We start from the raw sequence: 25,691 nt of genomic DNA, 5'->3' as shown, positions 1-25,691 counted from the left end.
CGCAGAAAGCAGAGGAATGGCGTAAAATGCGACGCAGGTTTATTAGCGGGAATGGCATTTCTGTCGGCCTAGGATTTAGCGGTGGGATCATTCAGCGGCTGATGCCGTGTCTAACTTTAGTGGCTAGCTTCGCAGCTGTCTGGTCATAAACGGCCCGGGAGCAGAGCGCTAAGCCCCGCAGTGAAAGCAAGGCTTACGGGAGTGACACGAGGCACCGTTTCAGCACCTCGGCCCGGGCCAAGCCAAAGGCAAGCGGATAAACGGGACAGACGGAGGCCTTCCTTTTCAAGCTAAGATAGCTTAGCATCCCTGAGATTCCTAGGGCGACACGTCGGAGCCGCCAAAGTCAACATTGTCTTTCACAAGCCCTCTGGAGCTGAGGACAGAAATGTCATAGAAAGCAAGGGCTGGCATGTACCCGTGAAACATGTTTAATTTAATACGACTCATGTGCCACTCATTTGATCCTGAACAGATGTTTCTAGGAGTGAAGGGATGCAAAGAGAAGGGTAGCATCTTGCATTGACCTGATCCTATTAAAAGGACAGCCAAATTCCATAGCGACACATCCTGGATTGCTAAGCACTTACATCCACCTTCTACCTGTCCTCATGACCCCCCCAAACTCGTCTCCCTGTAATGTAGTGGATACCCCTATAGCCGTCTCGTTTAACAAAGCACGCTGCTCAATCTTTTTTTTTTTTTTTTTTTTAAATAGGTGACAGGCCAATAACTTGACAGCTCTTAAACGTGAGCATTAACCAGTGAAATAGTGTCTGCTAAATGTAGCTACCAGGCAAGCTAATCGCGTAAAAAGGTGTAAATGCCATACAGCCCGCGCTAGCGCGTAGCTTTCGGCATTATGGCGAGGATTAGACTGCCTGTGATTTGACACTAACCGGAAAGCAAAGTATTTTCATCTGTGTTTTCTGCCCAGGTGCTACTGATGTATCACCACACATGTATAAAACACGTATTTGGGTACGATATCATGCTTATTTTTAACTACGCTTCACACCGGCGTTTACATCACGTTGCAGCTCATAGCACTAGATTCCTGACACAGCCAGGCTCTCGTCCCTGCTGGGCTCCTCCTCCATCCGGCCTGCTGTGCTCTCCACAGATCTGCCCCTGACCCCTCGCCCCCCCCCTCCCGTAAATCTGCCACCAATCCAGACTCCGCTTTCACCCCAGTGGCAGGGCAGTGAGTTGCCAGGAGACTTTAAACCTTTCTGGGGCTCATATTCATTAAGGGCACCATCAGCAGACTCCTCCAGTATGAAGCAGCTTATATCACAGTTACTAATCAGCTGACTGTAGTTTTCACTGTAGCACCTTTTTACACATTTTGCCTTGAGTACAACTGCATTGAGGCTAAAGCATGATGTCTAGGGTGACCACATAAGGGGGGGGGGGGGGCACTATGAGCTAGGACAGGGTTTGTAAACTACCATTTCAATTACAAAAGATCTGGATTTCACCTAAGCACTGTGCTCTTGCTGTGTGCTGATTGGTCAGTCTCCTATAATCATGCACATGTCACTAATGTTAATGTGACACAACTGGATGAGTCTTTCAATCAAAGAAATAAACTAGTAACAGCACAAAAAGAATTGAAATATTTAACCAAGCAGTTTTAGTTTGGAAAACCTGAAGGAGCTCTTAGTGTCCGCCCTGACATGGAGAAGGTGGTCATCCTAATCATGTCTGACTACTACAACACAAAATTCGTTATTATTCTCAGAATGATTGTTAATTATCACTGATCATTAGAAGTCACATTTCTGCATGCATTAAAACTGATATGTGTACAAAATGGTCCAGGGAATGCACTCTCCTCAGATAGGTTGGACATTAAATGTCATACTTATAGTAGACACATGCGATATCAAAGTATACATAGAAATGCAGAATTATTCACATAACACACACACATAGGCAAGATATTTCATACAGCATTTACAGCCACTCGGTATATCTGGAGTCGACTGCATCAATTTCCAGATAAACAAACACTACACCATGGGGTAAATTTAATGAGCTTTGGAATGAGCTAATCTCTACATGTTTGTCCCGGGGAGAATTAAAAGTACAGAAATATCCTCAGCAACAGAGTCACCTGCACAGATTGTAATGTTTTATCATGACTGAGTCTCCTTGAGAACTAAATCTACTTGTGATTTTTCATTCCTTATCATTTTCTTTCATTCACAATGATAACCAGGAACAATCTAATTTTTTAAGTCATATCTTTCGGAATTATTCTTGTTGTTTAGAGTGAAGGAGCTCCAGAGAAACAGCAAACAGCTAGAGTTACTTTTGGAAGCATTCGCTAATAAATTTTGACAATGGGGTAGGACAATAACAACAGCAATCATAAATGGAAATTCCCTCATTTCTGCCGGCTTGATTTTTCACCGTAATGACAAATAAATCTTTAGGTCGGAAAGACTGAAACAATTGAATTAAACTGTGCATCTGGGGCAAGAGCTTTAGATGTCCCTCCATCCCTAGGCCCAGATGTGAGCCAAATCTTTGTATTTATACACAGAGTGTATTATGAAATATAATGCTGAAGGCGGATGAAAGGAGAGAGGCCAGCGGATCAGATCTTTTCTTAAATTTAAATCAGAAACAAACAACGACAACAATAATAATAATAATGCAAGCCACCTCTACAGAAGCAGATCAGAAGGATTGCTGTCTTCATCCAATCAAATGCTCTAAAAAACGTCCTACAAAAATCTCGCTGCATGCTCTATGGAAGTCAACATATAAACTTTTATGTTCGTGTTGCCGATGTTTGTTCCTGGTTTTCTGTAACATAAAAACACGTCTTACTGTTCTCTGAAGGAATAAGGCAAGAGCAGCATCAACAGCAACGGGAGTAACAAAAAAATAAATCATTTATTCATTTTTTTTAATATCGCCTCTCTGTTTTGTAGGGAAATGTTTCTTGACGTTCTCTTTTGAAGACCTTCTGTTTTTAATGATGGAAATTAGCGTGAAAGATTATTGGGTGCAAAGCAGTTAGCCCGTTAAATATGAGCGACACTGAAATAGTATAAAATGCTGGATTCTAACGCCTTGGTAAGGCTCTTCATTATTCAAGTGTTTTAAGGTGTCCAGAAGAGGGCGCTGCAATATGAGCAAATGTTTTTATGGGATTCTGTTATAATATAATGATAATAATACTACAAAAATTGTGCGTCTATATATCAAAGTGCGTTCATGGGGAACCCATTCAAAAACTGTTTGTGTGCCTGTGTATTTTGAGAAAACGATCTATTTATTTTCCAACCGCTTGAACCAGGCAGTGTGCGATGCACGGCTGGGGTACATACACGTGGACGGACTAACGCAGGGCACATACACGTGCGGAGTCATTTAGACCTCCCAATACGCTTAAATACTTCTCGTTGTTTTTTTGCTTATTTAGTTATTTGAATATTTCATAAAGTATTAATCAAAGTATAACACAAACTAGTGGTATTATAATTCAGTACGTTGGCCACTAGATGTCACTATAGGAAAATTTATAATATATGTTCTGTACATGTTTTGCGTTTAATAATAGTAGTGCTTAAGAAAATTTGACAGTAAAATGAGTTGGAAAAACAAAGTTTTAGGTTAGGCCGCTCATCATCTTTTCGGAACTAAGAACCTATGCATTTTTTTGGTAGGATGTATATAACATTGGACTGTGCCTTGCCCCTCAAGCCACGGTCTGTGGCGCACACCCTCCAAGGTGGGCGGACAGTGTCGAACACTGCAGCTGAGCCTTACGTCACGCTGGTTTAATGCAAACTGGAGGCCGGTGGCAGCAGGCAAAGCTGTTCCATTGGTACCGGTACAGTGCACCGCGTGGACCGACTGCAACGCGCATGTGCCAAAGGCCTTGAGAGATAATTTGGTTTTGAGACCTTTTTGGTTACTAAAAGCGCACGCCTAACTGCCTACCTGACTTTTAGATGGAGCATCAATACCGTGTATTACAAATTAATAACGTTTAATTAATCTAATCTTACTTTCGCCAAAAATCAGCTAGGATATTTCATCATATATCGCTCATATATCGGTAAATAAACATTTTTAAATGATTCGTACTAGGATTCTAATAAATAAATAAATTAAAGCTGAATCTGCAATACCATGGAACCATTGAAAGATATTGTTAAATAGACGAGTAACATTGTGCAATTGTTGCTTATGAAGATAGATGACGGCGAAGAGGGATTAAAAAATAGCTTGGTTCTCATAGAGGCAACTGGGGATTATGGCATTTAATTAGCACCAAAATGCAACCTACAAAAAAGCAATTATAGTTTTATCTGTATTATTTAGGCTTGATAATTTATTTTGAATGTAATAATGTTTTTTAAGCGTACAGTATAACAGTAATTCCCTACTGAGATTTTGCAGTTAGTTATACATGGCACCCACGCACACGCGTGCACACATAAAGGTCATATACTGTTCTAAGACAGTGCTTCGTTGCATTTTCATTTAGCACAGAAACAAAAACCATTTACCCCCTCGCTGGTTGCTTTTGCACTGTGCCTGAAAGATAACGGCTTGAAACTTGAACAAGGTGCTAATTTTCACGTCACAGTACATCATTCTTCCCCTTCTCGGTGCTCGACCACTATTTTAAGCATCATAATGATACAGCAGAAGAGCAATTCATCATTTTGCAGGCAGGACTTAGGTAGGTCACAATGCTTATCAAGACTTATTATATATATATATATATATATATATATATACACTATTATATATGACACACTGTGTGTGCGCGCGTGTGTGTGTATATATATGCGCGTACAGTAAGCCTTCATGAAGTATTGCTTCAGGTTTAATTCATCCTGGAAAAAAAATCCTCTTTCATGCACCCCCCATTTGCGAACAACAAGCTGTTATTTATTTATTTAATTTTTTTAAGTTTCCTCAGATGGTACTTTAGGGAAGGTGACCGGCGGCTGCCCAGCGGGTACCGGGCACTGAGGTGCCCAAAAAGCAATTACAGGGTGACACTATGATGGAGATCCGAGGCGCCGAGCTTAGTTCTCCTTCAGGAAAACGCGAACCGGTTGACCGTCCGAGAGACGTAGAAGCGGGACCGGTCCCCGAAAATAGAGTGTTGCCTCCTTCGGTTCATTTCACAGAGGTTTCTCCCTGAGCCCGCCTGCTACTTACCGGGCGGATGTTTTTATTTTTCAGGCGGCCACAAACCGCAAGCCCGCTGAATGAATGCATTCGTCAGGAAGGCGGTTTCTGCGTCTTCACGCCCTGTACCAGGAAAGGACGTCCCTCATGCTAAGGAACCCGCTGTGATGAACTGAAGGTTGTACGGTTATATCTCAGAGCCTTCAGGCAACAGAGAAAAGCCACCGTGTTGTTGTCTTGCTCCACTCTCCATCTTTTCTATGTATTATTTTTCTTCACAGTTGGAAGCCTTTATGTCTAATTTTATTTATTTATTTATATTTGGAACAGCCAATTAATCCCGACATTGGTCCTCTTTCAACACACATAGCAACTAAAATGCTTCTGCACGTATTTTTCAAGCTCCTATATGATAGCATTATTCACTGCCAGCACTGCAAATGTCAATGTAGAAACTACCCAAACAGTCACCCCACCACAGGCAGTCAAACCCAGGTGCCCCCCTCTAGAAAAACCTTTTTCTGGCAGACTTACCCTCCACTGTTCCTCATGACATTTTATTAACTTTCAGTCTGTCTTCTACACACCAGGTGCACCTTGATAGTGCCAAATGACAGTTAATGAAAAGTGAAAATGGATGTTAAGTGTTCTGCACCTTGTGAAATATCCACACCCAAGGCAATGGAAGGCATTCTGAAATTCTATTTTAAAAAAGAAAAGTATAGCAATTTCAATGTGAGGTTAAAACAGGCTTTTCATCATTTATACTAACAGGATGACCATAAGTATTAACAGAATAATTTACAATTATACTCGTGTCTTACTCCTGTTCACGCCAGTCTCTAGAGCATGTCTTTCACTGTTCTAACTGGTGACACCCAGCACTTGTCTCTAACCAGCCTGGAACCACAAATTTCCTAGGAATAAAGCTACGCTCACATCCCTTCTGTCTTTTCACATTTTGGATCTGTGACACATTGATCCCTCCGAAAAGTAACTTTTCATTTATCCAGCAGGTGCTTTCATCCAAAATGACGTCCTTTTTTTGAGAGAGCGGGTTCAGCCAGTCCCAGGAGCAACTGGGGCTAAGGGCCCGGACCAAGGGCCCGATGGTGACATCACTCTGCCCACTTCACGGTTTGAACTGGCAACTTCCGATCACAGGTGCAAAATCCCGACCTGCTGAGCCACACACTACCCCCCAAATAGGAAAGAACATGTTTGATATGGGGAAATACAAATCAGGGAGAAATATAAATGAATGATTAAAGTACTGCCATTTTGCTCTGTCAACAATGACACGGGCTCTCCTGTGATATGGCTAATCCAACAGCCAAGATAACACACCTCTTTACTCCGTCTATCGAACAGACTGCCCCTTGGGTAGAGCAGTTCAGCGTATTAATTACTCTAGTACAGTCATACTATGTTCTTTCCTTCTCTCACACATCTGTCTCCCAATTTGAATTTCCTGCGGTTACTGTAGCTATGCCAACCAGCCTCTCTGTTACTGCCTCTGACTGCCCAACAAGTCACCTTGGCTTTTTCGTAGACTTCCTCAGTTCGGTTACCTATTCTCCTGGCTGAATTCACCTGCCCTCACCACGTCTCAGTCTGTTCCTTGAAGCCGACTGTCACGTTTCCGGAAGAAGGAGAACGGGGATCCAGAAAAGCAGGGTGCAACAAGTTTATTAAACTCCGGGACGTGCGATCTCCGTAGGAGAGCGGTCCCACAGGGGTTCGGGTAGCCGGCCCCTCTGACTGACAGGCCGAGCCCAAACAGGAAACACCCGTGAGATTCTCCACGAGTGGAGCCGAGGCGAAGGTACAGGAGCGGCACGCTGAGATCGTTGTCGGGGTTCGAGGTCCAGGGTCGAGGTCCGGAGGAGTCTGTCCGACGAGTAGGTACCAGGACACGGAACACGAGGAGGGAGACGATGGACTTGGAGGAAGAGGTAAGTCAGGGACGGGAACGGGTCTGAGGGGGGAAGGCACGGAGGCAAGGATCACACAGCGGGTCGACAGACGGGACGGGAAGAATCGGGTAAACGAGAGACAGAAAAAACGCTTGGCAAGGCACGAGATCATCGGCACAATACTTCGCAGGGTACTCCTGCGATCGTAAGGCTTATAAGCCTGGTCTAATCAGCCGGCGAGGTGGTGTCTCCGTCTGGCCCCGCCCCTGAGGGCGTGACACCGACAACCAGGGTATCCTGCATTTTACTAGGAACCACAGTACACTTCATCCAAAATTCACCCCTTGTCAATCTCACCACTAATTCATCAACTGTTCTTCCCTCCTTATAGTCTCTCTGTTGCTGTTTTTCCACTGGCATACAGGAGCTGACCCATACCCGAGATGTACTGCAAAGAGAGACTAGTTACAGCACAGTTCCAGCTCGCTTTGGTATTCCACTGCAGAAGGGTCGGCTTGGTAAAGGCATTGCTGGGTTTGGAGAGCGACAGTGATGTAAAGCCGAAGAGATGCTTTTTTACTGTTCACGCGGTATACATCATGATTTACTATGCGCTAATTTCTTAATTCTCTAGTAAGTCTGTGAGAATCACCGTGTTATGTTAGCATCAAATGCGTATATTTGCATTACAAATCCATTCCGTTCAGCTGTTTTATAGTACTTTTTAAAGTAGGAACTGGAAATTTTCAGGTTCATAGGTATCACAATGTGCGATACTACTAATAATGAATAATATATAATATACTGTTTTTCCTTTAGATTATCCATGCATATCGATGCAGAGCATCTGTATCTCCATGCATTTCGACCAATTAGATGGTGATGACAGCTTAGTCGCGCTTTTATCCCTGCTAATAAGCAGGTACAGTGCAGGTACAGTTCACATAATTTACTATGGGAAATCGCCAATTCGCAGTGCAGCTCGCTTCTTCAGTGGAAAAGTACCATTTCTCTCACAATCCAAAAACCTACCCACTGTCTGTTGTCTTCTACACAGTCCTTGACTCACTTTTGCTCGGTGACCATCATTCACAGGCCCTCACGACTTTTCTGAAGTACCTTGGCTTTTAGGTTTGCCAGATGCCAGTACAACGTGCACCAGAACAACAATGCTTCAAGTCCAACCAAACCGGAATTGTGACCTACAAGAATGCCCTGGCTTCATCCTGTTCTGCTGTGTCTTCCATCAAGGTGACTTTCTTTGCAGTCCCCCATAAAAACACCCTCCTTTTTCTGACCAGGTTAAGATGACTGGCAGATAGATTTCAAGGCCGACTTTTCTCTCATTACTTCCCAGTCTTCTGAAATTCATTATCTTCAGCTTCTTCTTCTCTTTATTTAGCAGAGAAATATTCAAATCCTTGCTGCCTCAGCAGTGGAAGGACTGTCCTCCTGACCCCATCCTCTCTCCTACCCTCCTCTTCCCACTTGTCTCATTAGGTTTTAACTCTTCCTTCACCATTGGCTCCTTTCAAACTGGTGCAAGACACCCTTCCTCAGAAGAAGTTGACCCTCAGTCAACTGACGGCCAGGACAACAGACGAGCTTTCCCCGCTGTCTATCTAAATCCCTCAAATGTGCTTCTTTCCCAGAATTCATTACAGGACAACACCAATCTGGCTTCAAGGCTAGACGTCATCCCAACCCCAACAGTGAAGTTTCTTCTTAGATTGCTGTATGTTGTCCTGACATTTCTGGCCATCACCTCCTACCTCAGTGACCACTCAGTGGGAGAATATGATTATCAACTTCCCAGCCATCCCAGTCCATTAGCTACCAGTTCACTATAACTGTAAATAACATGATGGCAACATTGGCAATAACCATTAAAGGCCTTAGCACCACCCTGTGGAAGACCAGCACCTTTCTCCATCACAGATCATTGGTAATCCAGTTCTGCACATATGAGGTTTCCAGATATCTAACAAATCTGCCCGACCTCTCACCTTGACTTCTGTGACTGTCATTGATGAGCTTCTGGGTCGTCTTAATAATCATCTTCAGTTGTGTTTGACAACCTCAAGCTCCCCCCTCCTTCTCCCTCTCATTGGCTACAGCCTGGAATTTGTACCAAAACTGCAAACAGAGCAGTTCCTCCATATCTACAAGATCTCACCAAGACCAACATAAAATCAGGTCATCTGACAGTTTCAGGCCTGAAAGGTTGGAAATAAAAATCCCATCTGTTTCCTTCCCCGGAGCCTGGTGACTGCAGGATCAGTCTCACACTTCGAGAAGGAGCAGAGAAGTCACCTTCCCAGAACGCACTTCAGCACATAACTCCAGAGGGCATTCTAATTGCATCTACTGGCTTCTCTCTGCCACATCTTTGCTAAGGTGTGTATGTTTGTGTATCTTCTACTTTTGGTGTTTTCTTAAATTTTATATGTTACTTGTTTTTGGTGTAAATTTATCATATAAATCTTTCCTGATCATGAAAACAATTCTGTTTTAATTAAATATAAAGCAATGAACACACTGTAAATTCTATGATACATGAAGTTCTGCTAGTTCCAGATATAAATGCACCATCATTGTGATATCAGCACCATCCAGCTGACCCAACATTATATTCATTAATACTGCAATAATGCACTTACAGTACCTCAGTAGGTTATGGCTCTGTCTGTATCTATAGAAGCTTGGTTTTAAACCTCTGGCACTTAGAATCTCGTATCACCTGGACCAAGGCCCATAACCCTAACTGCTCCAGGGGTCCTGGGCACCGGCAGACCCTATGCTGTGACCCCGAGTGACCGCAGTGTGCTGAATAAATATATGCACACTTCTTGTTTCCATGTCTTGTGAGTTCAATGGTGCGCCCTCGTGTGGTGAGGTCCACGACAAAACAGGGTTCGAGGGGACTATTTTTGTTCGTATTACTAAATTTGATAGTATTACTATAAGCTTGTATTTTTGTACTTCTTAAGAATATCCCGCATTAATAATCTCTTTCCTAGCAATTACGCTATATTACATTTAGCTCCTTGGTAATCTCAGCGATTTTTCCAGGAAAACCCTCCTTCGTAAACAGCCAGGCAGTCTGAGGCTCAGGGAAAGCCTAAAGTCTGAGGGACTGCTGCAGCAGTGAGTCCAGTAACGGACTCGGTGATATATATCGGTGGTAATACTGGTCTGTGACTGGCGTAAACGCCTTACAAGCTGTGCTTTAATTGTAAATAAAGTTAATTGAGATCTGGTTTTCTGTAAATATGGCAATTTTGCCAATATGTTAAATTTGAATAAAATATAGGCTAAAGAACGTGTAACGTTAGGTTTTCTCAAGAATAACGCAACACCTCTAATGTATTATATCTGAACTTCGATTAAATGCAACCTAATTTCAGTTACAAAATGCGGTGTGAAACAGCTAGTACAGCAACTTTATTTCCCTGGTATTCAAACTTTAAGTGCTGTAGTGCAGAATTACTGTTACACGCATAGCAGAACAAAACGATTTTTACAGGCTTTTCATTATTCGTCATATGGCTAGAAAAAAAAACCAAATTACAAGCCACTCAGCATCACAGACAGACAAATAGCGGGACGTTTTATCTGGAATCGATACCACAAATTAAACAAGAAGGGATCCAGATAAGTACCTTGGCAAACTGGAGCGCTGCCACTCCCCGCTCGGACGGACACAGATATGGGCGGGATCTGGCGACTGAGAATTACCCCGGAATTGCCGAAGCCACCGTCCCGGATCGGTGCAGAGCAATCGGACACTGGGGCATTTTACACCCTCCCCCCTAAGTGGTGCAGGGGGTAATTAATCCGGCGCGCTTGGACGGCAGCCTAATTTAAACCTTTTTGGAAAGCACGGGACAGGAGGGGAGAAAAAAACACCAATAAAAGACAATGAAAACGGCAGTGATAGAAGGTATCGAACGGTTCAATAGTCCCGGTAAGGGGAGAGGACTGAAGGCGGCGAAACATTTCAAAGTTGGGGAGCTCCTGTTCTCCTGTCCGGCGTACGCGTCCGTGTTAACAGTCTCCGAGAGGGGCGGCTACTGTGAATCCTGCTTCTTAAGGTAGGCTGTCATTTGGAAAGTGGCCAGCATGCAATGATTAATGTTAAAATAATATATATTAACCTATAATGAGTAAGTTAACCCCTTCTAAATGGGGTGCCACTGTTCGGGTAATAATCATTTAGCGATCATTTGTAGGCCTATAATAATAATAATAATAATGTAGAATTCGTTCGGTTTGGTAAGCACGCATAACTGCACTTCAGTCAAAATTACCGGTCGGGTTTCGCTGTCATAATTGCTGTTTTTTGCTGCCGTGGTATCTCTTAAAATAAGACCGGAGAAATACTAACCGATCTCATCATCTAAATGCGGAGAAATCTAGAAAAACTGGCTACGAGTCACGAGTGGCGTGACTTTAGCTTGGCGTAATGGGGACACTGGGCACTGCATAACATCTATTTTTAACAAGTAGCAGGGCCTGCTTCACACTGGTGGGTAACAGTGCTGACTTCGCTCGCCTCAGACAAGTGGTCAGCCATGTGCGATTTAGGGTTACCATCGAAACAGATGCAAACATCATTCGCCAACACACACTGCGGACGGATTCGTACAATAGGCAAACCGCCCACAAAATAGATTTACTTGCAAAATTCTATTTTTTATGTTTCTACTGGACACAAGCCAAAAAGGATCTCAGCCTTCCTAAACATAGGCCTATATAGGCTACAGAGAAGCGTAAGAACCGGGGACACGTGCATCCGAAAATATTTAGTATGGATTCATTCACACACACCCAATAAATAGATATAATAAATAGATATTTGTATATAAATTCTTGTGTGCCCTCCCTCCTCTAATATTAAACTGTCCTCTGCGCCGTGGTATATACACCACGTTCATTAACCTGGGTCTATCATAGCTATTAGGCTATACCGTGTGCCTGTGATTACATTACACGTGAATCACACGAGTGCTTGTTGCAAATGCAGGTTCATGCGTTTTATGCATAGCAGGCTATAGTATCCATCATATGGTAATCTCCATAGTTCAGCAATCTAAAGACAGAAAGAAGTCCACCATTAATTAACAGACTTTTTTTTTTCTATTTGCATAAATAGGCTAGTGACAGATTCCAGTTGAAGAGAATGTAGTCTAACAATGAACTGTTATTAGACATGTTGTTAGACATTCTTTAGTTCCCTTTGCCATACTGCAATTATACATTTCAACAAAATTAATAACTGAGAAATACAACCAGCCATAAACACAGAGGACAGAGAGGAGTCATTAAAACATTAGGACCTTTACTAAATCGTAAACATACGGTGTCTTTCCCAAAAGATGCTGTCTAATGACTCATTATATTTTAAAACTTACCACAGATGGACCACTAAGCCTAAATAGAATCAAAACGTTTATTGCTTGTCTAAAGCATTGTAAAAATCTATGGCTTTGAGAACTAGTTACAGATTAGACTGAAAGTTGCTTTATTTCGAGACAAGTGAACAGAAATCTAAGATCACTATGAAACAGTACTACTGCACTTTGCAAGTGGGTCTTAACTGATCTGAATGAAAATAAAACCTTTCCGTTCGTCTTGAATGAGATCTATTTAGTCTAAAGAAGCTGATAGTTGTATGCGATGCATTATTCTAAACATTTTTAGAATAATGAAGAGTGTGCATTTTCAAATATTAAGAAACAGAGTGAGTTGCAAAGACACGGTATCTGTTCTCTTGACTCGCTTCACTACCACGAAGTCTCACTAACGTATAGGAAGACATTTCTGTTTCTTGCATGCTGTCCTACACAGCAGATGGTCGAGACAAGGGTCACGGCTATTAATATCCAGGCAAACCTCAAACCAGAACTTCTCGGTCAGGATAGTAAACCAAACAGCATGAGAGTTGTAAGTAACTCATGAAGCAGACAATAACCACCTAAACCGGACGCAAACATAAGTTGCTCCTCCAGTCGTCCAGTACGATATTGCCAAACCTCCAAAACGATTAATAAGGTCCGTTAAATGAAATAAGTCACTGCAAAGCTCTACTAGGGTCCGAGAGACTACATTACCATAGGTCAGCCTTTCCCTTAACGTATGTGAAGCAGGTGAAATTTAAGCAGATAGGCCGATTTTCTAAATCTTGTGCAATTGGAACTTTACCCGATTAATTTTGTATTGCTAAAAATCATTCTCGGGGCTAATTGTTTGCATAATTGTTTGTTTGTTTAACGCCCTTTCGGAAAGTAGCGTGTGGGATCCAATCACTCCCCGAGTATATACTGTAGCCTACATTTCACAAAGAAGTGATAGGCCTAATTTAAAATGATGTTTCTCATTAACAGCAATCGTATACCGGGATTTGTGGCATATATGCGCGTACATATGAATAAATATGACTGCGGTTTCCACGGCGTTTCTTTAGATGTGTGGGTAGTTTTATTTGGATATTCGCTACCACGAAAAAAAGATACCTGAACTATACAGGAAAGGTCTGAGATCTTCTCCAATCTGCTGAACAGTCCGCGTTGCAGTCGCCGCGAGCTTGTTCGCCATGTTTGTAGGTGCTTTACCTGCTCATGCGCCCTTGCCTCTCCCCATGTGCCCCACAGGAAGGACAGTCTGTCTAAGTGCGGCAAGTGTAAGAAAGCTTTCTACTGTAATGTCGACTGCCAGTTAAGTGGACCCGTTAAACCACTATTATTACATCATGTGTTTTTGTGTGAACATAAGATGAAGATATCGGCAAACATTTTTTTTTTATTCTTACTGTGATGCACTTATACACAAGGATAACTAGACATATTATTATAAAGAACACATAAAAACTGCCAATACTAACATCACTGACAAGTAAAAATTCTCATGTAAAAGCCATACACGTGCCATTTTCATTTTATATTATTAATATAACCCCACGACCCAGAACAGAACAAGCGGTTTCAGACAATAGATGCATGAATTCTCTCTCTCTCTCTCTCTCTCTCTCTCTCTCTCTATATATATATATATATATATATATATATATATATACACACACACACACACACACACACAGTATATACCAAAACAGACGTTTTTTTCCCTGTGATACGCCCTTTGCCTTCATCCTGTGTTGGTGTCCGTACGTGGAGTGCAGTGACCTGTTTGTCCCCACAGAGAGGAGACTGGCCCATGCACAAGCTGGAATGCACGGCCATGTGCGACTACGGCGACAACTGGTGTCCCACAGAGACGGTCCGGCTGGCGGCCAGAATCATCGCCAAGCAGGTGCGCTGAGCCGTGGAGAAACTCTTGGCGGGGCTGGTGTGTTTTTCCGGGAAGGGGTGATGAAGGCATAAAGGGAGAGGAAAGGAATGAGTGTGGGAGGGTTTGAACGACCTCAACAGCCAGCTGTTTACCTGGGGATTTCGCGGGTAAAAAAGGAGGGAAAAATCATTTGTCATCATGGGTGGGAAAAGGATAAAACTATAATAACCTCAGTTGTAATTGTTGCTTTTAATGTTTTTCTTTGGGAAGCAACTGTTTATTGAAACCTGTCTTTATGGATTCAGCCATCTTGATAACGAGAGCCACAAGATAGTAATTAACAGGACTATTACGCCCACGCACACGAAACAAGTATGGAAAACATTCCTTGCGGTTACATTTGTAACCTGTTTTAGTAGAAGTGCGCAGTGACGGTTTGTATGCCTGCCGTTTACTGGCCTGTAATGAATTCTGAAATTTAGTTATACTTCCCGTAATTTGTAAAGGGCACTTTTATTTGGTGTCTTACTTCTCAGTCCGGTCAGACGTGAGGGATCCAGGACAGGTACCTGGAAAACAGGGGCACAGTGGTAGGGATGCGAGCTAAAAATGACATCAGGTGCGTGACATCAGGCAACTTTATAGTGTATTAGGGCCTATAGTAGATGCAGAGCCATCTGGGCACAGGAGTAAAAATTATCATAACAAAATCGCCTCAGCTTTAGTCCTAATGATTGTCAGTGCAGACCATACCTTTCTCCCACTCTGCTGAATTACAGATTAAGTATAAATATGAGTATTTTGACTTTATTGTATGAATGACATTAGAGGGGTTTTAAGTTTAACTTATTTAAAAAGCACATTTCACACAACAGCAGTTGAACAAAGTGCTGTACAATCAAAATAACACAAACCCATGTACAGCCATGGAAAATATTTAGAGACCACTCTTTAGTTTTAAACAAATCTGCCTTTTTAAATCCTGGTTTAATCCTGGTTCTGCTGGCAGAAGGCTTCACTGAGCAGCAGGTGGCTTCAAGGCTCAAAATTTGTAAACCAGCAGCACACAAGAACAAAGTGAAGCAGGAGACACTGGGAACGACCAGAAACCAGCCAGGTAAAGGGCAGAAGTGATTTTGTAATGCCAGAGATGACTGTTAACTTATCCTTCAGTTTCTCATGAATCAGAGGACGACATCAAGTGACCTTCAAAAGGAATGGGAAACATTAAGTGCAGGTGTGAGGTGCACTGCTAGGACAGTTCATATCAGGCTCCTAAAAGCAGGTCCCATAAAGCAAGGAAGAAGCCCTTCATCATTGAGAAGCAGGGAAGAGCCAGGCTGCAGTTTGAAGAAAATATGTAAATATTTCTGACACACACTCATAAATTGAGAATGCGTGATACAAAAAATTGTGCCGCGATCTCTTAATTTTTTCCACGGCTGTATTGTACAGATAACAAAGACACAAGGCAGCTCCTACACTGAGTTAAAGCCAAAGAATGAAAGTATGTTTTAAGACGGGCTTTTAACATAGATAATGTTGGGGCCAAACGGATATGCAGAGGCAACTCATTGCAGAGTATTGAAGCTCTAACCACAAAACATGTTTTCCTTGAAGAAACTTGCTAATTGTTGTTTTTTAGTGCTGGGGTGCTTAATATAGGTAAGTTGAGTCTCACCTGAAAAAGTTGGTGTTTGAAGATATGGACACTTGACCATTACACCCACAGGAACTTCTATGACATCCTATTCTAAATCCATAGGCATCAATATGGAGACAATCCCCCCTTTGCAGCTATAACAGCTGCCACTCTTCTGAGAAAGCTTATGGAGTGTGTCGGTGGGAATTTTGTGAGGGCAGGGACTGATGTTGGATGTTGCTCGGAATCTCCATTCTAATTCATCCCGAAGGTATTTGATGGCATTAAGGTTATGTCTCTGTGTGGGCCAGTCAAGTACTTCCACACCAAACTCACCCAACCATGTCTTTATGGACCTTGCTTTGTGCACTGTGGCACAGTCATGCTGGAACGGAAAAGGACCCCAAATTGTTCCCACAAATTCGGATGCATTGAATTGCCTAAAATGTCTTGCTATGTTGAAGCATTAAGAGTTCCCTTGTGAGTTCCTAAGGAGCCCCAAACCATTATCCCTTCTCCACCAAACATTACAGCTGGCACAATGCAGTTAGACAGGTAACGTTCTTCTGACATCCACCAAACCCAGACTCTTCCATCAGACTGCCAGACAGAGAGAAGTGTGATTCATCACTCCACAGAACACGTTTTCACTGTCGAGTGGCGGTGTGCTTTACACCACTCCATCCAAGTCTTGGCATTTCACTTGGTGATGTGAGGCTTGTATGCAGCTGCTCGGCCATGGAAGCCCATTCCATGAAGCTCCCAGCGCACAGTTTTTGTGCTGAGTTTAATGCCAGAGCAAGTTTGGAACTCTGCAGTTATTGAGTCAACAGAGCATTGGTGACTTTTACACACTATGTGCCTCAGCACTCGATGACCCCAATCTGTTCCTTTACATGGTCTGCTGCTTTGTGGCTTAGTTTCTTTCCTTCCTAAATGGTTCCACTTTGCAATAATACCGCTTACAATTGACTGTGGAATATCTAGCAGGGAAGACATTTCACAAACTGACTTATTGCAACGGCGGCATCCTATGACAGTACTATGCTGGAATTCACTGAGCTCTTCAGAATGACCAATTCTTTCACAAATATTTGTGAGCCTGACTGCTTGATTTTATACACCTGTGGCAAGGGGTCTGAGTGAAATACCCGAATTCAATGATTAAGAGGTGTCCAGATAGTGTTTTTGTGAGAAGTAGTGATGGGGTGGGTTCATGTGGTATTTTCGTGTTCAGTGAGCTGCAGTCCATTTGCCGTGTGGGGAAGATGGGGGCACAGGAGGTAGTGCTATCGTTCGACAACGTGAGGGTTGCCGGTTCGAGCCCTGGTTCTTCCTGACCCCATCAAAGTGTCCTTGAGCAAGACACTGAAGCCCAAATTGCTCCCGGTGTGCAGGTTGGCGTCGTGCATGGCAGCCTCCGCCACCGGCATGTGGATGGGAGAATGTGAGGCATAAATTGTAAAGCACTTTGAGTAGAAAAGCGCTATATAAATGCAGTCCATGAACAGAACTTTTCTTTATCAGAAAACGCAAGTAGAGAGAAGCTCTTCGGAGAAGCTGTTACCGATGCAAGAGCTGGAAGCACGTAAGAATTTTTCCATTTATACTAATCATACTAATTCAGGCCTGTTTACATACCTGTCTGATTAACTACTGCAAAATTTCTTATCCATATTAAATAGACTCTATAGTGTCCTTTTTAAAGAGCATGATGCTTCTTAAGACTCTCACTGCGTGTTTATCCATGTTAGTGTTTTTGTCTCATAGCCCTACTTCACTTCAACGAAGCATTTGAATAGCGATACCCACAAATTTGTCCGCTGAGGAATAGTGTCTTTGCGCTTTTTGTGTTGGTAAGCTACATACCTCAATATGGCCGGTTGAGTACAATATGTAAGATGCTGTCGGTAGAGATCCTTTGCAATTATTTGTTTACTAGTGGCATAACTATTTTACTCTGGGCTGTTGGTTCGCCCTGAAGTGTCTATTCATAGGCTATAAAGGTAGCACATGTCATACGATGCCTGTGGTTGAGCTTCATTTGGTTTCCACCACAAAGTTCAGCTCACATAGAAGGCTGTGGCCCTTCATAGGCCCTCACGTACAATGAAAAACACAAAGACTGGGTTTAATATATAAGGCAAATTATGTCTGCAGTTTGACGAGCAGGATGATCCGCATGACTGTGCCCTTCCCACAGACCTGGATGAGATGGACAATGAGAGGAGGGAAATGAATGAGGCTGACATTGCCGCTCTGCACCATTTCTACTCCAAGCACCTGGAGTTCCCTGACCTCGTTGCGCTCACCATGCTCTTCGCTCAGGTGCCCTCCCAAGACCGTCTTTAGTTTTGGCGACCATGTTTGCTACAGGCATGGTAGTTACACACACAACTTAAAAACCCTGGATTAAACTGCTACTTAGGTTTGCTAAAGAGTGTAGTGGTTACAGGTCTGGCAGGATGTGCCTAGAAGATTTTACGTCTCTTCGTTCTCCCGTCATATGACCAGTAATAAATACTCCCATAAAAAGGATGCAATCCTCAGTAAATATCATAACAACAGAAAATGTCGTAATGTAAATGTCTGTATCCAAGAGACACTGTGGTATGTAAGTATTTGATGGGACAGCACATCTTCATATTTAATTAACACTTGATATTTTGAAGCAAAGGTTTCAGTTAATTTGCCAAATTCTAGAAACAGCAAGAAATGGAATTCAGTAAAGGTGTCACCCAGAGGTACTGACATACTTCTGCACAGTACTGGTGCTGTGACACTTAATGTTTAGCGCTGCTAACTTATGGGTCCTGACTGTTTATATTACTTTTATTATTGGTGCCGTCTATATTGATGACATTTCATTGGAGTTAGTACTTTAGGGATGTTAGATGCCTTACTGGACACTTTGACCTGAAGTTTAGCGCTTTTTCTCAGGAATGTAACCGCAGACTTACACCTAAGATTTGAGCGCATCCAGGTCATGGCCCCCTGGTGGCAGCTGGTGGTACTGTTGCCTGGTTAGCGTTCTCGTCCGGCTCCAGCTGTCGTGGTCTCAGCTGCTGCCCTGCCTTTTTGAATTCTTCAGCTCCTTAATTAAGAGGACTCCACACCAAAGCCTTATGCTGCATTCCATTGGAACTCGGAAGTTGGAAATTCCAAGTTCCTAGTTGGAAATTTTAACTGGAACGCCCCCTGAAGTCGGAGTTCTGACTCGGAAAGTCGGAGGAATCCCGACCTCAGAATTCAAAGTGGCTGCGCCCTTCATCAACAGACGTGAAAGCTGTAGTTATATCTGCAGTTATATACTGTTTATTAGCACTTATTAGCGTCTCAATAAATCGGTCATACACACGGTACTGTCCAAGCACTATCTGTGGACGTGTTGGTATGGTGTTTGTATGCGCAAAATACTGGGTAATGTATTATCAACAACTGATATTGCTAACAATGGCTAACAGTGATCCTAGCTAGAACTGATATTGCTAAATGGCTTTCCGACTTGTTTTACTGTAATGTGGTTAACTCAGGTGTGACGTCATTCCCAGCTCCGACTTCCCAACTCAGAGGTAAATGGAACGTAGCGTTAATCCCCCCCATGCCTCCTGACCCCTCCCCAGGCATCATACACTGGGGGATTATGCATCTGAGAGTCATATTCCTCAGTTGTCTTCACTTGGGACGCACAGTCATTATTAATGTTTGTCATTATAGGGCAGTGTGTGGCTCAGTGGGCTAAGCCTGTGTGTCGGTAATAAGAAGGTCACCGATTCAAACCCAGCCTCAGCATGTCTGCGGCTCCTTGAGCAAGGCCCTTAACCCCCAACTCCCTGGGGGCCGCTACGGGTGGCTGCCCTTCGCGGACAACTTACTCTACAAAGAGCAAGTTGAGGGAGGCCTAAAGACAGTTTCCCCATGGGGATCAATAAAAGTTTATTATTATTATTTATCAGTGCTTTGCTAATTAAAGTATGAAAAGCTCCTCTAAAGGAGCAAGACACAAGAAAGACCCGAGTATAAAGAAGAATGAAAAAAATTGATAGTGATGTAGTCACATGATCAGCTGCTATGTGTCCCGATCCCCTTCCAGGATGCGTTCTTCATCAGACTAAACTCCATCCTTCTCCTCTGCAGGTCAACTGCAATGGCTTCACAGTTGAGGACGAGGAGCTGTCCCACTTGGGCTCTGCATTGTTCCCAGAGTAAGTGTAGGACTCTGAGGCAAACATGTGGTGTGAAAATCCTAGTGAATATTTTCAGAAGTTGATGTTGGACCTTAGAGCAGGTTTCCACATTTGAGTGCTAAATGGCCATATTCTTTTAGCCAGATCATGACATAGATGGTACAGATCCCACACCCCATTCTCTTTCACTTGCTCTTTCTTTTTTGGGTCTTCCTCTCTTCTCCGGCTCTCTAGCGTTGCCCTGATGAACCACAGCTGTTGCCCCAATGCGATTGTTACCTACAATGGTACTGTTGCTATGGTGAGGGCTGTTGCAGAAATCAACCCAGGGGAGGAGGTGAGGCCTGAAACCAGCTACCAGGGTTAGGCACGGGGTGGGGGGGGGTAAGGGGCGGGTGGTAGAGCTTCCTGAGGAGCATGCGGATATGGGGGTGGGGCTAGCTGAACACATGGAGACCTGTATGGTGCATCACTTTAATTGCTTAATTGCACATGATTTCTGGAGGACAATAGCATTAATTAGCCATTGAATCCTTTGATATTTTTTAAATGCGGCCTCTGCTATTTGAGAGGCACACTTTATATTCTAAACCATGAAGTATTAATCAGTATTAGCGCCAAAAGGGAACTATCAATGAAAACACATCTCTTAAACCTCCATTGGATTGCAGACCTTTTATAATATTATATGAATCCCTTTCTACATATTGAATAGAATGCAATAGAATAGAATAGAATATCGATACTTTATCAATGTTTTTTGGATACAAGATATTGACTGGAATTCTGTTGAGCAAACAGTGATTTATTGCAGCTTTGCCTTGACATTGGCAAACATCAGTCATTCTCCACCTGATTTTATGCCATGTCTCATGTCTCTCTTCCTCTAGATTTTCACCAGCTACATTGACCTACTCTATCCAGCAGAGGACAGGATCGAGAGACTGAGAGATGCGTACTACTTCACCTGCGACTGTAAAGAGTGCAGCACAAAATCCAAGGTACAGGTCTGCCTCCGGTGGAGAGGGAGAAACATTACAGCTGATCCTTGTACTGTATAACATGGAAACTTTTAAAAATCATTCCCATTGCAGGAAAAGTGCCTCCGAATGATTCAGAAACTTTAAGAGTGTGCTTCTGATAAAATATCTTCCTGCTACTATTAACTTTTTCGAATAATCGTGGGGGGTGGGGGGTGGGGGGGGGGGGGGGTTCCCTCCAATATTTAAATTGGCTTCATTCATTTCACCATTTGTGTCCCCCGTAATATCAAACTCTTTCCTATGCCATTGTGAAAAATACTAACATTCAACAATGCTATTTGAAATAATTAAATCACAGTGATTGATGTGTCTCATATTTAACATCAGCAACCAATTTGTTTGTGTTTTCACACATTTCCTCTGATAGTTGGTTTTAATTGATTTAGCGTTATCTAACAAATACATTATAACAAGGAAATCTGAGCTTTTCACATTAAAGAATAGCTTACTTTCTTCCTGAACTAACAATATCTGTTTTGAAGCTGATTTTTGTACCACCTTCCTTAAAAACAATCAACTTTTTCAGGACAAAGCAAAAATGAAAATACGAAAACTGAGCACAAGTCCTGAGCCAGAGACGATCAGGAAGATGGTGAAATATGGCAGGAACATCATCGAGGAGTTCAGGAAAGCAAAACACACCAAAAATATCCTCATCTGCTCTGCTCTACGTCTCTAACTTCTGCTTCTGCAAAAACACTCACACTTTTGTTCCAGCCAGTCTTTGCAGTACCAGGGCCGGACTGAGCAGTATTTACATTTTTTTGGGAGCAACAACAACAAGTTAGCAAAATTATAATTACACATTCCAGTAAATCAGTACTGTAAGAATGCCCATATAAAAAAGCCCTTATTTTCATGCATTCTCAGACATTTTTGCAATATATGTACAATACTGAATACCAGCCTTGCTGATATTTCAACACTATATACTACTTTTCATCTTATTGCATTGGTAAATAATTTTTTAAACAAAGATGTGACATCATGATTAATTACTCTATAACAGCAACATTAGAAATCTGAAATCACACTTTTAAAAAAATACGCTATCTATATGCAAAAATGCTTGAGCCTTGACTCAATAGCACCCCCTAGTGAGCTGCTGGAGATGTGCGAACTGAGTTTGGATAAAATGGGCTCGATATTCGACGACACCAATGTGTACGTGCTGCACATGATGTACCAGGCCATGGGGGTGTGTCTCTACATGGAGGACTGGGATGGGGCCTTGAGCTACGGGGAGAAGATCATCAAGCCGTACAGGTTTAATACACTTTATATACTTTATAATGGACTTTAGCATGTGTAATGTAGACACTGGATTTAATGTCTGAAGTTAGTAAGTAGTTTAGCCTTGTGGCTATGTAATGCTCACATCATCCATTACATTTTCAGTGTACACTATCCGGCCTACTCCCTCAATGTGGCCTCCATGTACCTGAAGCTGGGAAGACTGTACTTAGGACTAGAGAAAAAGCCCATTGGAGTCAAACACTTGAAAAAGGTATAAAAAGTTTAAAAAAAAAACATTTTTTTGTGATCAATATTCAGTTAAATTTAAATTGAAAGTAGAGTAGATTACCAGCACAGGTAATTAAAAGGCAAAATGGTTGTTTAAAGTGTAACTGAGCTGGAAGTCTTTGGAACATATACCTACTCTGATAGTATTTGAAATACTACCAGAAATACAATGAGATACTATGAAGGGGTATCTGTGACTGTATGGATGTTACGGAAGTGTCGTGTAATTGCTTGACGGAAGTATCACATGGGATGTACTCGGTTTGCCCGCCTTCCTATGCTGTGATTTCTGCCATCTGATTGGTTCTCCTCGATGAGCTCTTTTGTCTTCCTCAGGCCATAGAAATCATGGAGGTGGTTTACGGGAAGGATCACCGTTACGTCGCTGACATCAGGAAGGACATCAAGTAGAAAGCCGGCATCATCCACGCGACAGTGGCTTTTTTCAGCCATCCAGCAAGCTTCAGTAGCGCAATCTGTGTATTAAGGAGGATACTGGATTTGCTGGGTTTTACTATATTAAAGGGACCCTGTCTAAAATATTATAAAAATGCGTTTGATGTTATTATTGCTATGGATTTTGTTTTCACTGATAGTTTTTGCACTAGTGCTATAAAAGCCAATGTGCAGTTTTTTCGGATAAGTGCTCTGGTTGTTTTTCCAATGTGAATGAGATTTCAGTTTTTGTACACTCACTATTGTACCCTTAGTATTTGAAACAGAAACACATTTGTATACTTAAAGTCCACCGTATTGCATTTCCAGTTTTTGGCCATTTTGAGCTGTGTGACATCCAGAGACGGTGCTATTTTTGTTACGAGCAGCGGGATTCCAAACAGATAAGACCCACGTGCACTCGCCAGTTACTGTGCAGGCCGGACAGCAGGGGATGCTACAACAATTAGGGTTTGGAAATTAGCAGCTCACTGCTGGTGTCAAGAAATTATGCAGGTGGACTTGGCACATGTCTAATAACTTCCCAAAAGTATTTACTTGAAGGAAAATATGAGTAATATTTCATGTGTTTTAGTTAACTTGGGTTTTTGAAATCTTCAGCATTCAACAGGATTCCTATGTTTTTCATTTTGGGGTTGGGGGGGGGGATATGTACAAGCCATTTAAACCAACCACTGATTCAATGCTGGGTCTTGGCTGCATATCCAAGGAGGTATGTGAATATCCTGCATAGGACACCAGTCCATCACACAGCCTAAACACATTTTTTGGCTACTGGAGGAAGTATGTTATCTGAGGTAATCATGGTCTATTTGCAGTAATTAGTGAAATCCTGTGTTTCTTCTAGGGTTTCTGCTCTTTCTGAATGCAAATTCAGATGTATGCTTTTTAATTTTTTTTTCCAAAGAAAAGGGGTTTGGGGTTATTAACCATTTGTAAAAAACAACCTTTTTTGTATACTAACTTTCTGAGATGCACTGTGGTTCAGTTTTAATGTGCATACGAATGTGTCAATTCCATGATGTAGCTATGACTTTGTATTTTATGGTAAAAAAGAAGCTTCTGTAAAACAAAGGTAAATTTTAGGCACCTTTAAACGGAAAGAAATGCTTTCAAGTATAGTCTATTAAGATAAAAACATTAAAGATAAACTTCATCTTATGTCAATTTTAGATTTCCAGTGGTCAAAATCCATTTTAAAGGAGATGCTAAATGATTTTGAGAATGGCAAGTTTAGTGCCCTTTGATGGACTGGCATCCCATCCAGGGTGTCCCCAGCCATGTGCCCTGTGACAGCTCCTTCACACCCCCCCCATGGCTTTGGCCAAGGTTGGGACTTCATTTAATTGCTAGAAATTCTAATACTAATCTCTCTAACTGTTTACTTGGTTTGTTGTTGGATGCCAATGGTCTCAACACAACAGACGATATGAAATGTTTAGCTCTAGCTACTGGCAAACACTGTTTGAATACATCTCATCATTAGTGTCATTTATGCATCCAGGCTGGAAAGAAACTAGTTTTAAGGAGCGATTTAATATTTATTGCTACACCTGTGTTGTTTATATGCAAGCCTCACGATGACAGTATTCACAACACAGTGGTTAATTTAGACATGATGCATTAGGGAGGAAAAATGTGGACTGTCTGGCAGGGAGCTGGGAGGGAGCAAAAATGTGAACCGGCTGTGTCCCCAAGGACTGAGTTGAGAAACACTGACTTAGTGGCTTAGAACTTAGCAACTCCATTGCAACTTGTAATTCAAGGACACTTGTGAAGTACATCATTGCCACAGAAAACAAAGGATATGAGCTGATTGATTTAATTTCACAAATTATGTACAGGTTTCACAAGTGTCAGTGGTATTAGATAAAATACTATCTATACTTTGCCCATGACTCACAAGAACAAGTTGAAATGCAGGTTCTAAATGTTGTTGCTCAAAGTCATTGAAAGGTTCACACAAATGTACTTTCTCTGTGTTCCACAACACATATAAAAAATGAGTAACGCTCTGGCAAAGTACACCAAGGAAGCAGGGTGTCCCCACAAGGAGCCAAATATTACTGCAAACCTCCACTATAGGCCTGAATCGTTCGGAAGATAATGAAGAATATTTTTCCTTCTTAAAAGTATGTATGGGCAATAGAAAGAGAGAGGAAATTGTTCTTTGGTTTTGCCCGTTACGTGTACTTCTGACAACAGCTAATAAATTCTGCCATATTTAGGATGTGTTGTCATCAATTACTTAAAATCACTGGACACTTCACAGTTCAATTAACCGGCCAGTAAAGCTTGCATAGAATCTCAGCTAAAACCAGTGTACCCACAAGTTAGAGTACACAGATTAGCAGGTTGTGATTAAAGGGTGAAGCGTATGTTAGGTGGTTTTAGGCGATAAATAAGAAACGGAATCAATAATGCAAAAAACCTACATATACAGAAGGCACACATGAATTTTTAGTGA

The 25,691-nt window shown here is 42.2% G+C and overlaps 1 protein-coding gene and 1 long non-coding RNA gene across 2 annotated transcripts; one reads left to right on the top strand and one right to left on the bottom strand.

Moving 5' to 3' along the window:
- Nucleotides 1-5,853: 5,853 nt before the first annotated feature.
- On the bottom strand, nucleotides 5,854-10,886 carry LOC140581113 (uncharacterized). The gene is made up of 2 exons (XR_011984145.1): nucleotides 10,745-10,886; nucleotides 5,854-7,144 (listed from the first exon to the last, which is right to left on the bottom strand). It is a non-coding gene; the product is annotated as an uncharacterized lncRNA (long non-coding RNA).
- Nucleotides 10,846-25,452, top strand: LOC111841252 (N-lysine methyltransferase SMYD2-A-like). Its single transcript, XM_023806860.2, has 12 exons — nucleotides 10,846-11,176; nucleotides 13,736-13,799; nucleotides 14,283-14,393; nucleotides 17,542-17,602; nucleotides 18,218-18,342; nucleotides 20,152-20,219; nucleotides 20,436-20,538; nucleotides 21,092-21,202; nucleotides 21,771-21,891; nucleotides 22,336-22,510; nucleotides 22,643-22,751; nucleotides 23,105-25,452. Exons 1-12 carry the CDS (start codon nucleotides 11,004-11,006, stop codon nucleotides 23,177-23,179), a joined length of 1,296 nt encoding a protein of 431 aa, XP_023662628.1. The 5' UTR covers nucleotides 10,846-11,003; the 3' UTR covers nucleotides 23,180-25,452.
- The last annotated feature ends 239 nt before the right edge of the window (nucleotides 25,453-25,691 follow it).

Source organism: Paramormyrops kingsleyae, chromosome 19 (genome assembly GCF_048594095.1).
Source record: "Paramormyrops kingsleyae isolate MSU_618 chromosome 19, PKINGS_0.4, whole genome shotgun sequence".
NCBI classification, from domain to species: domain Eukaryota; kingdom Metazoa; phylum Chordata; class Actinopteri; order Osteoglossiformes; family Mormyridae; genus Paramormyrops; species Paramormyrops kingsleyae.
This window is presented reverse-complemented; position numbering and strand designations above follow the sequence as displayed.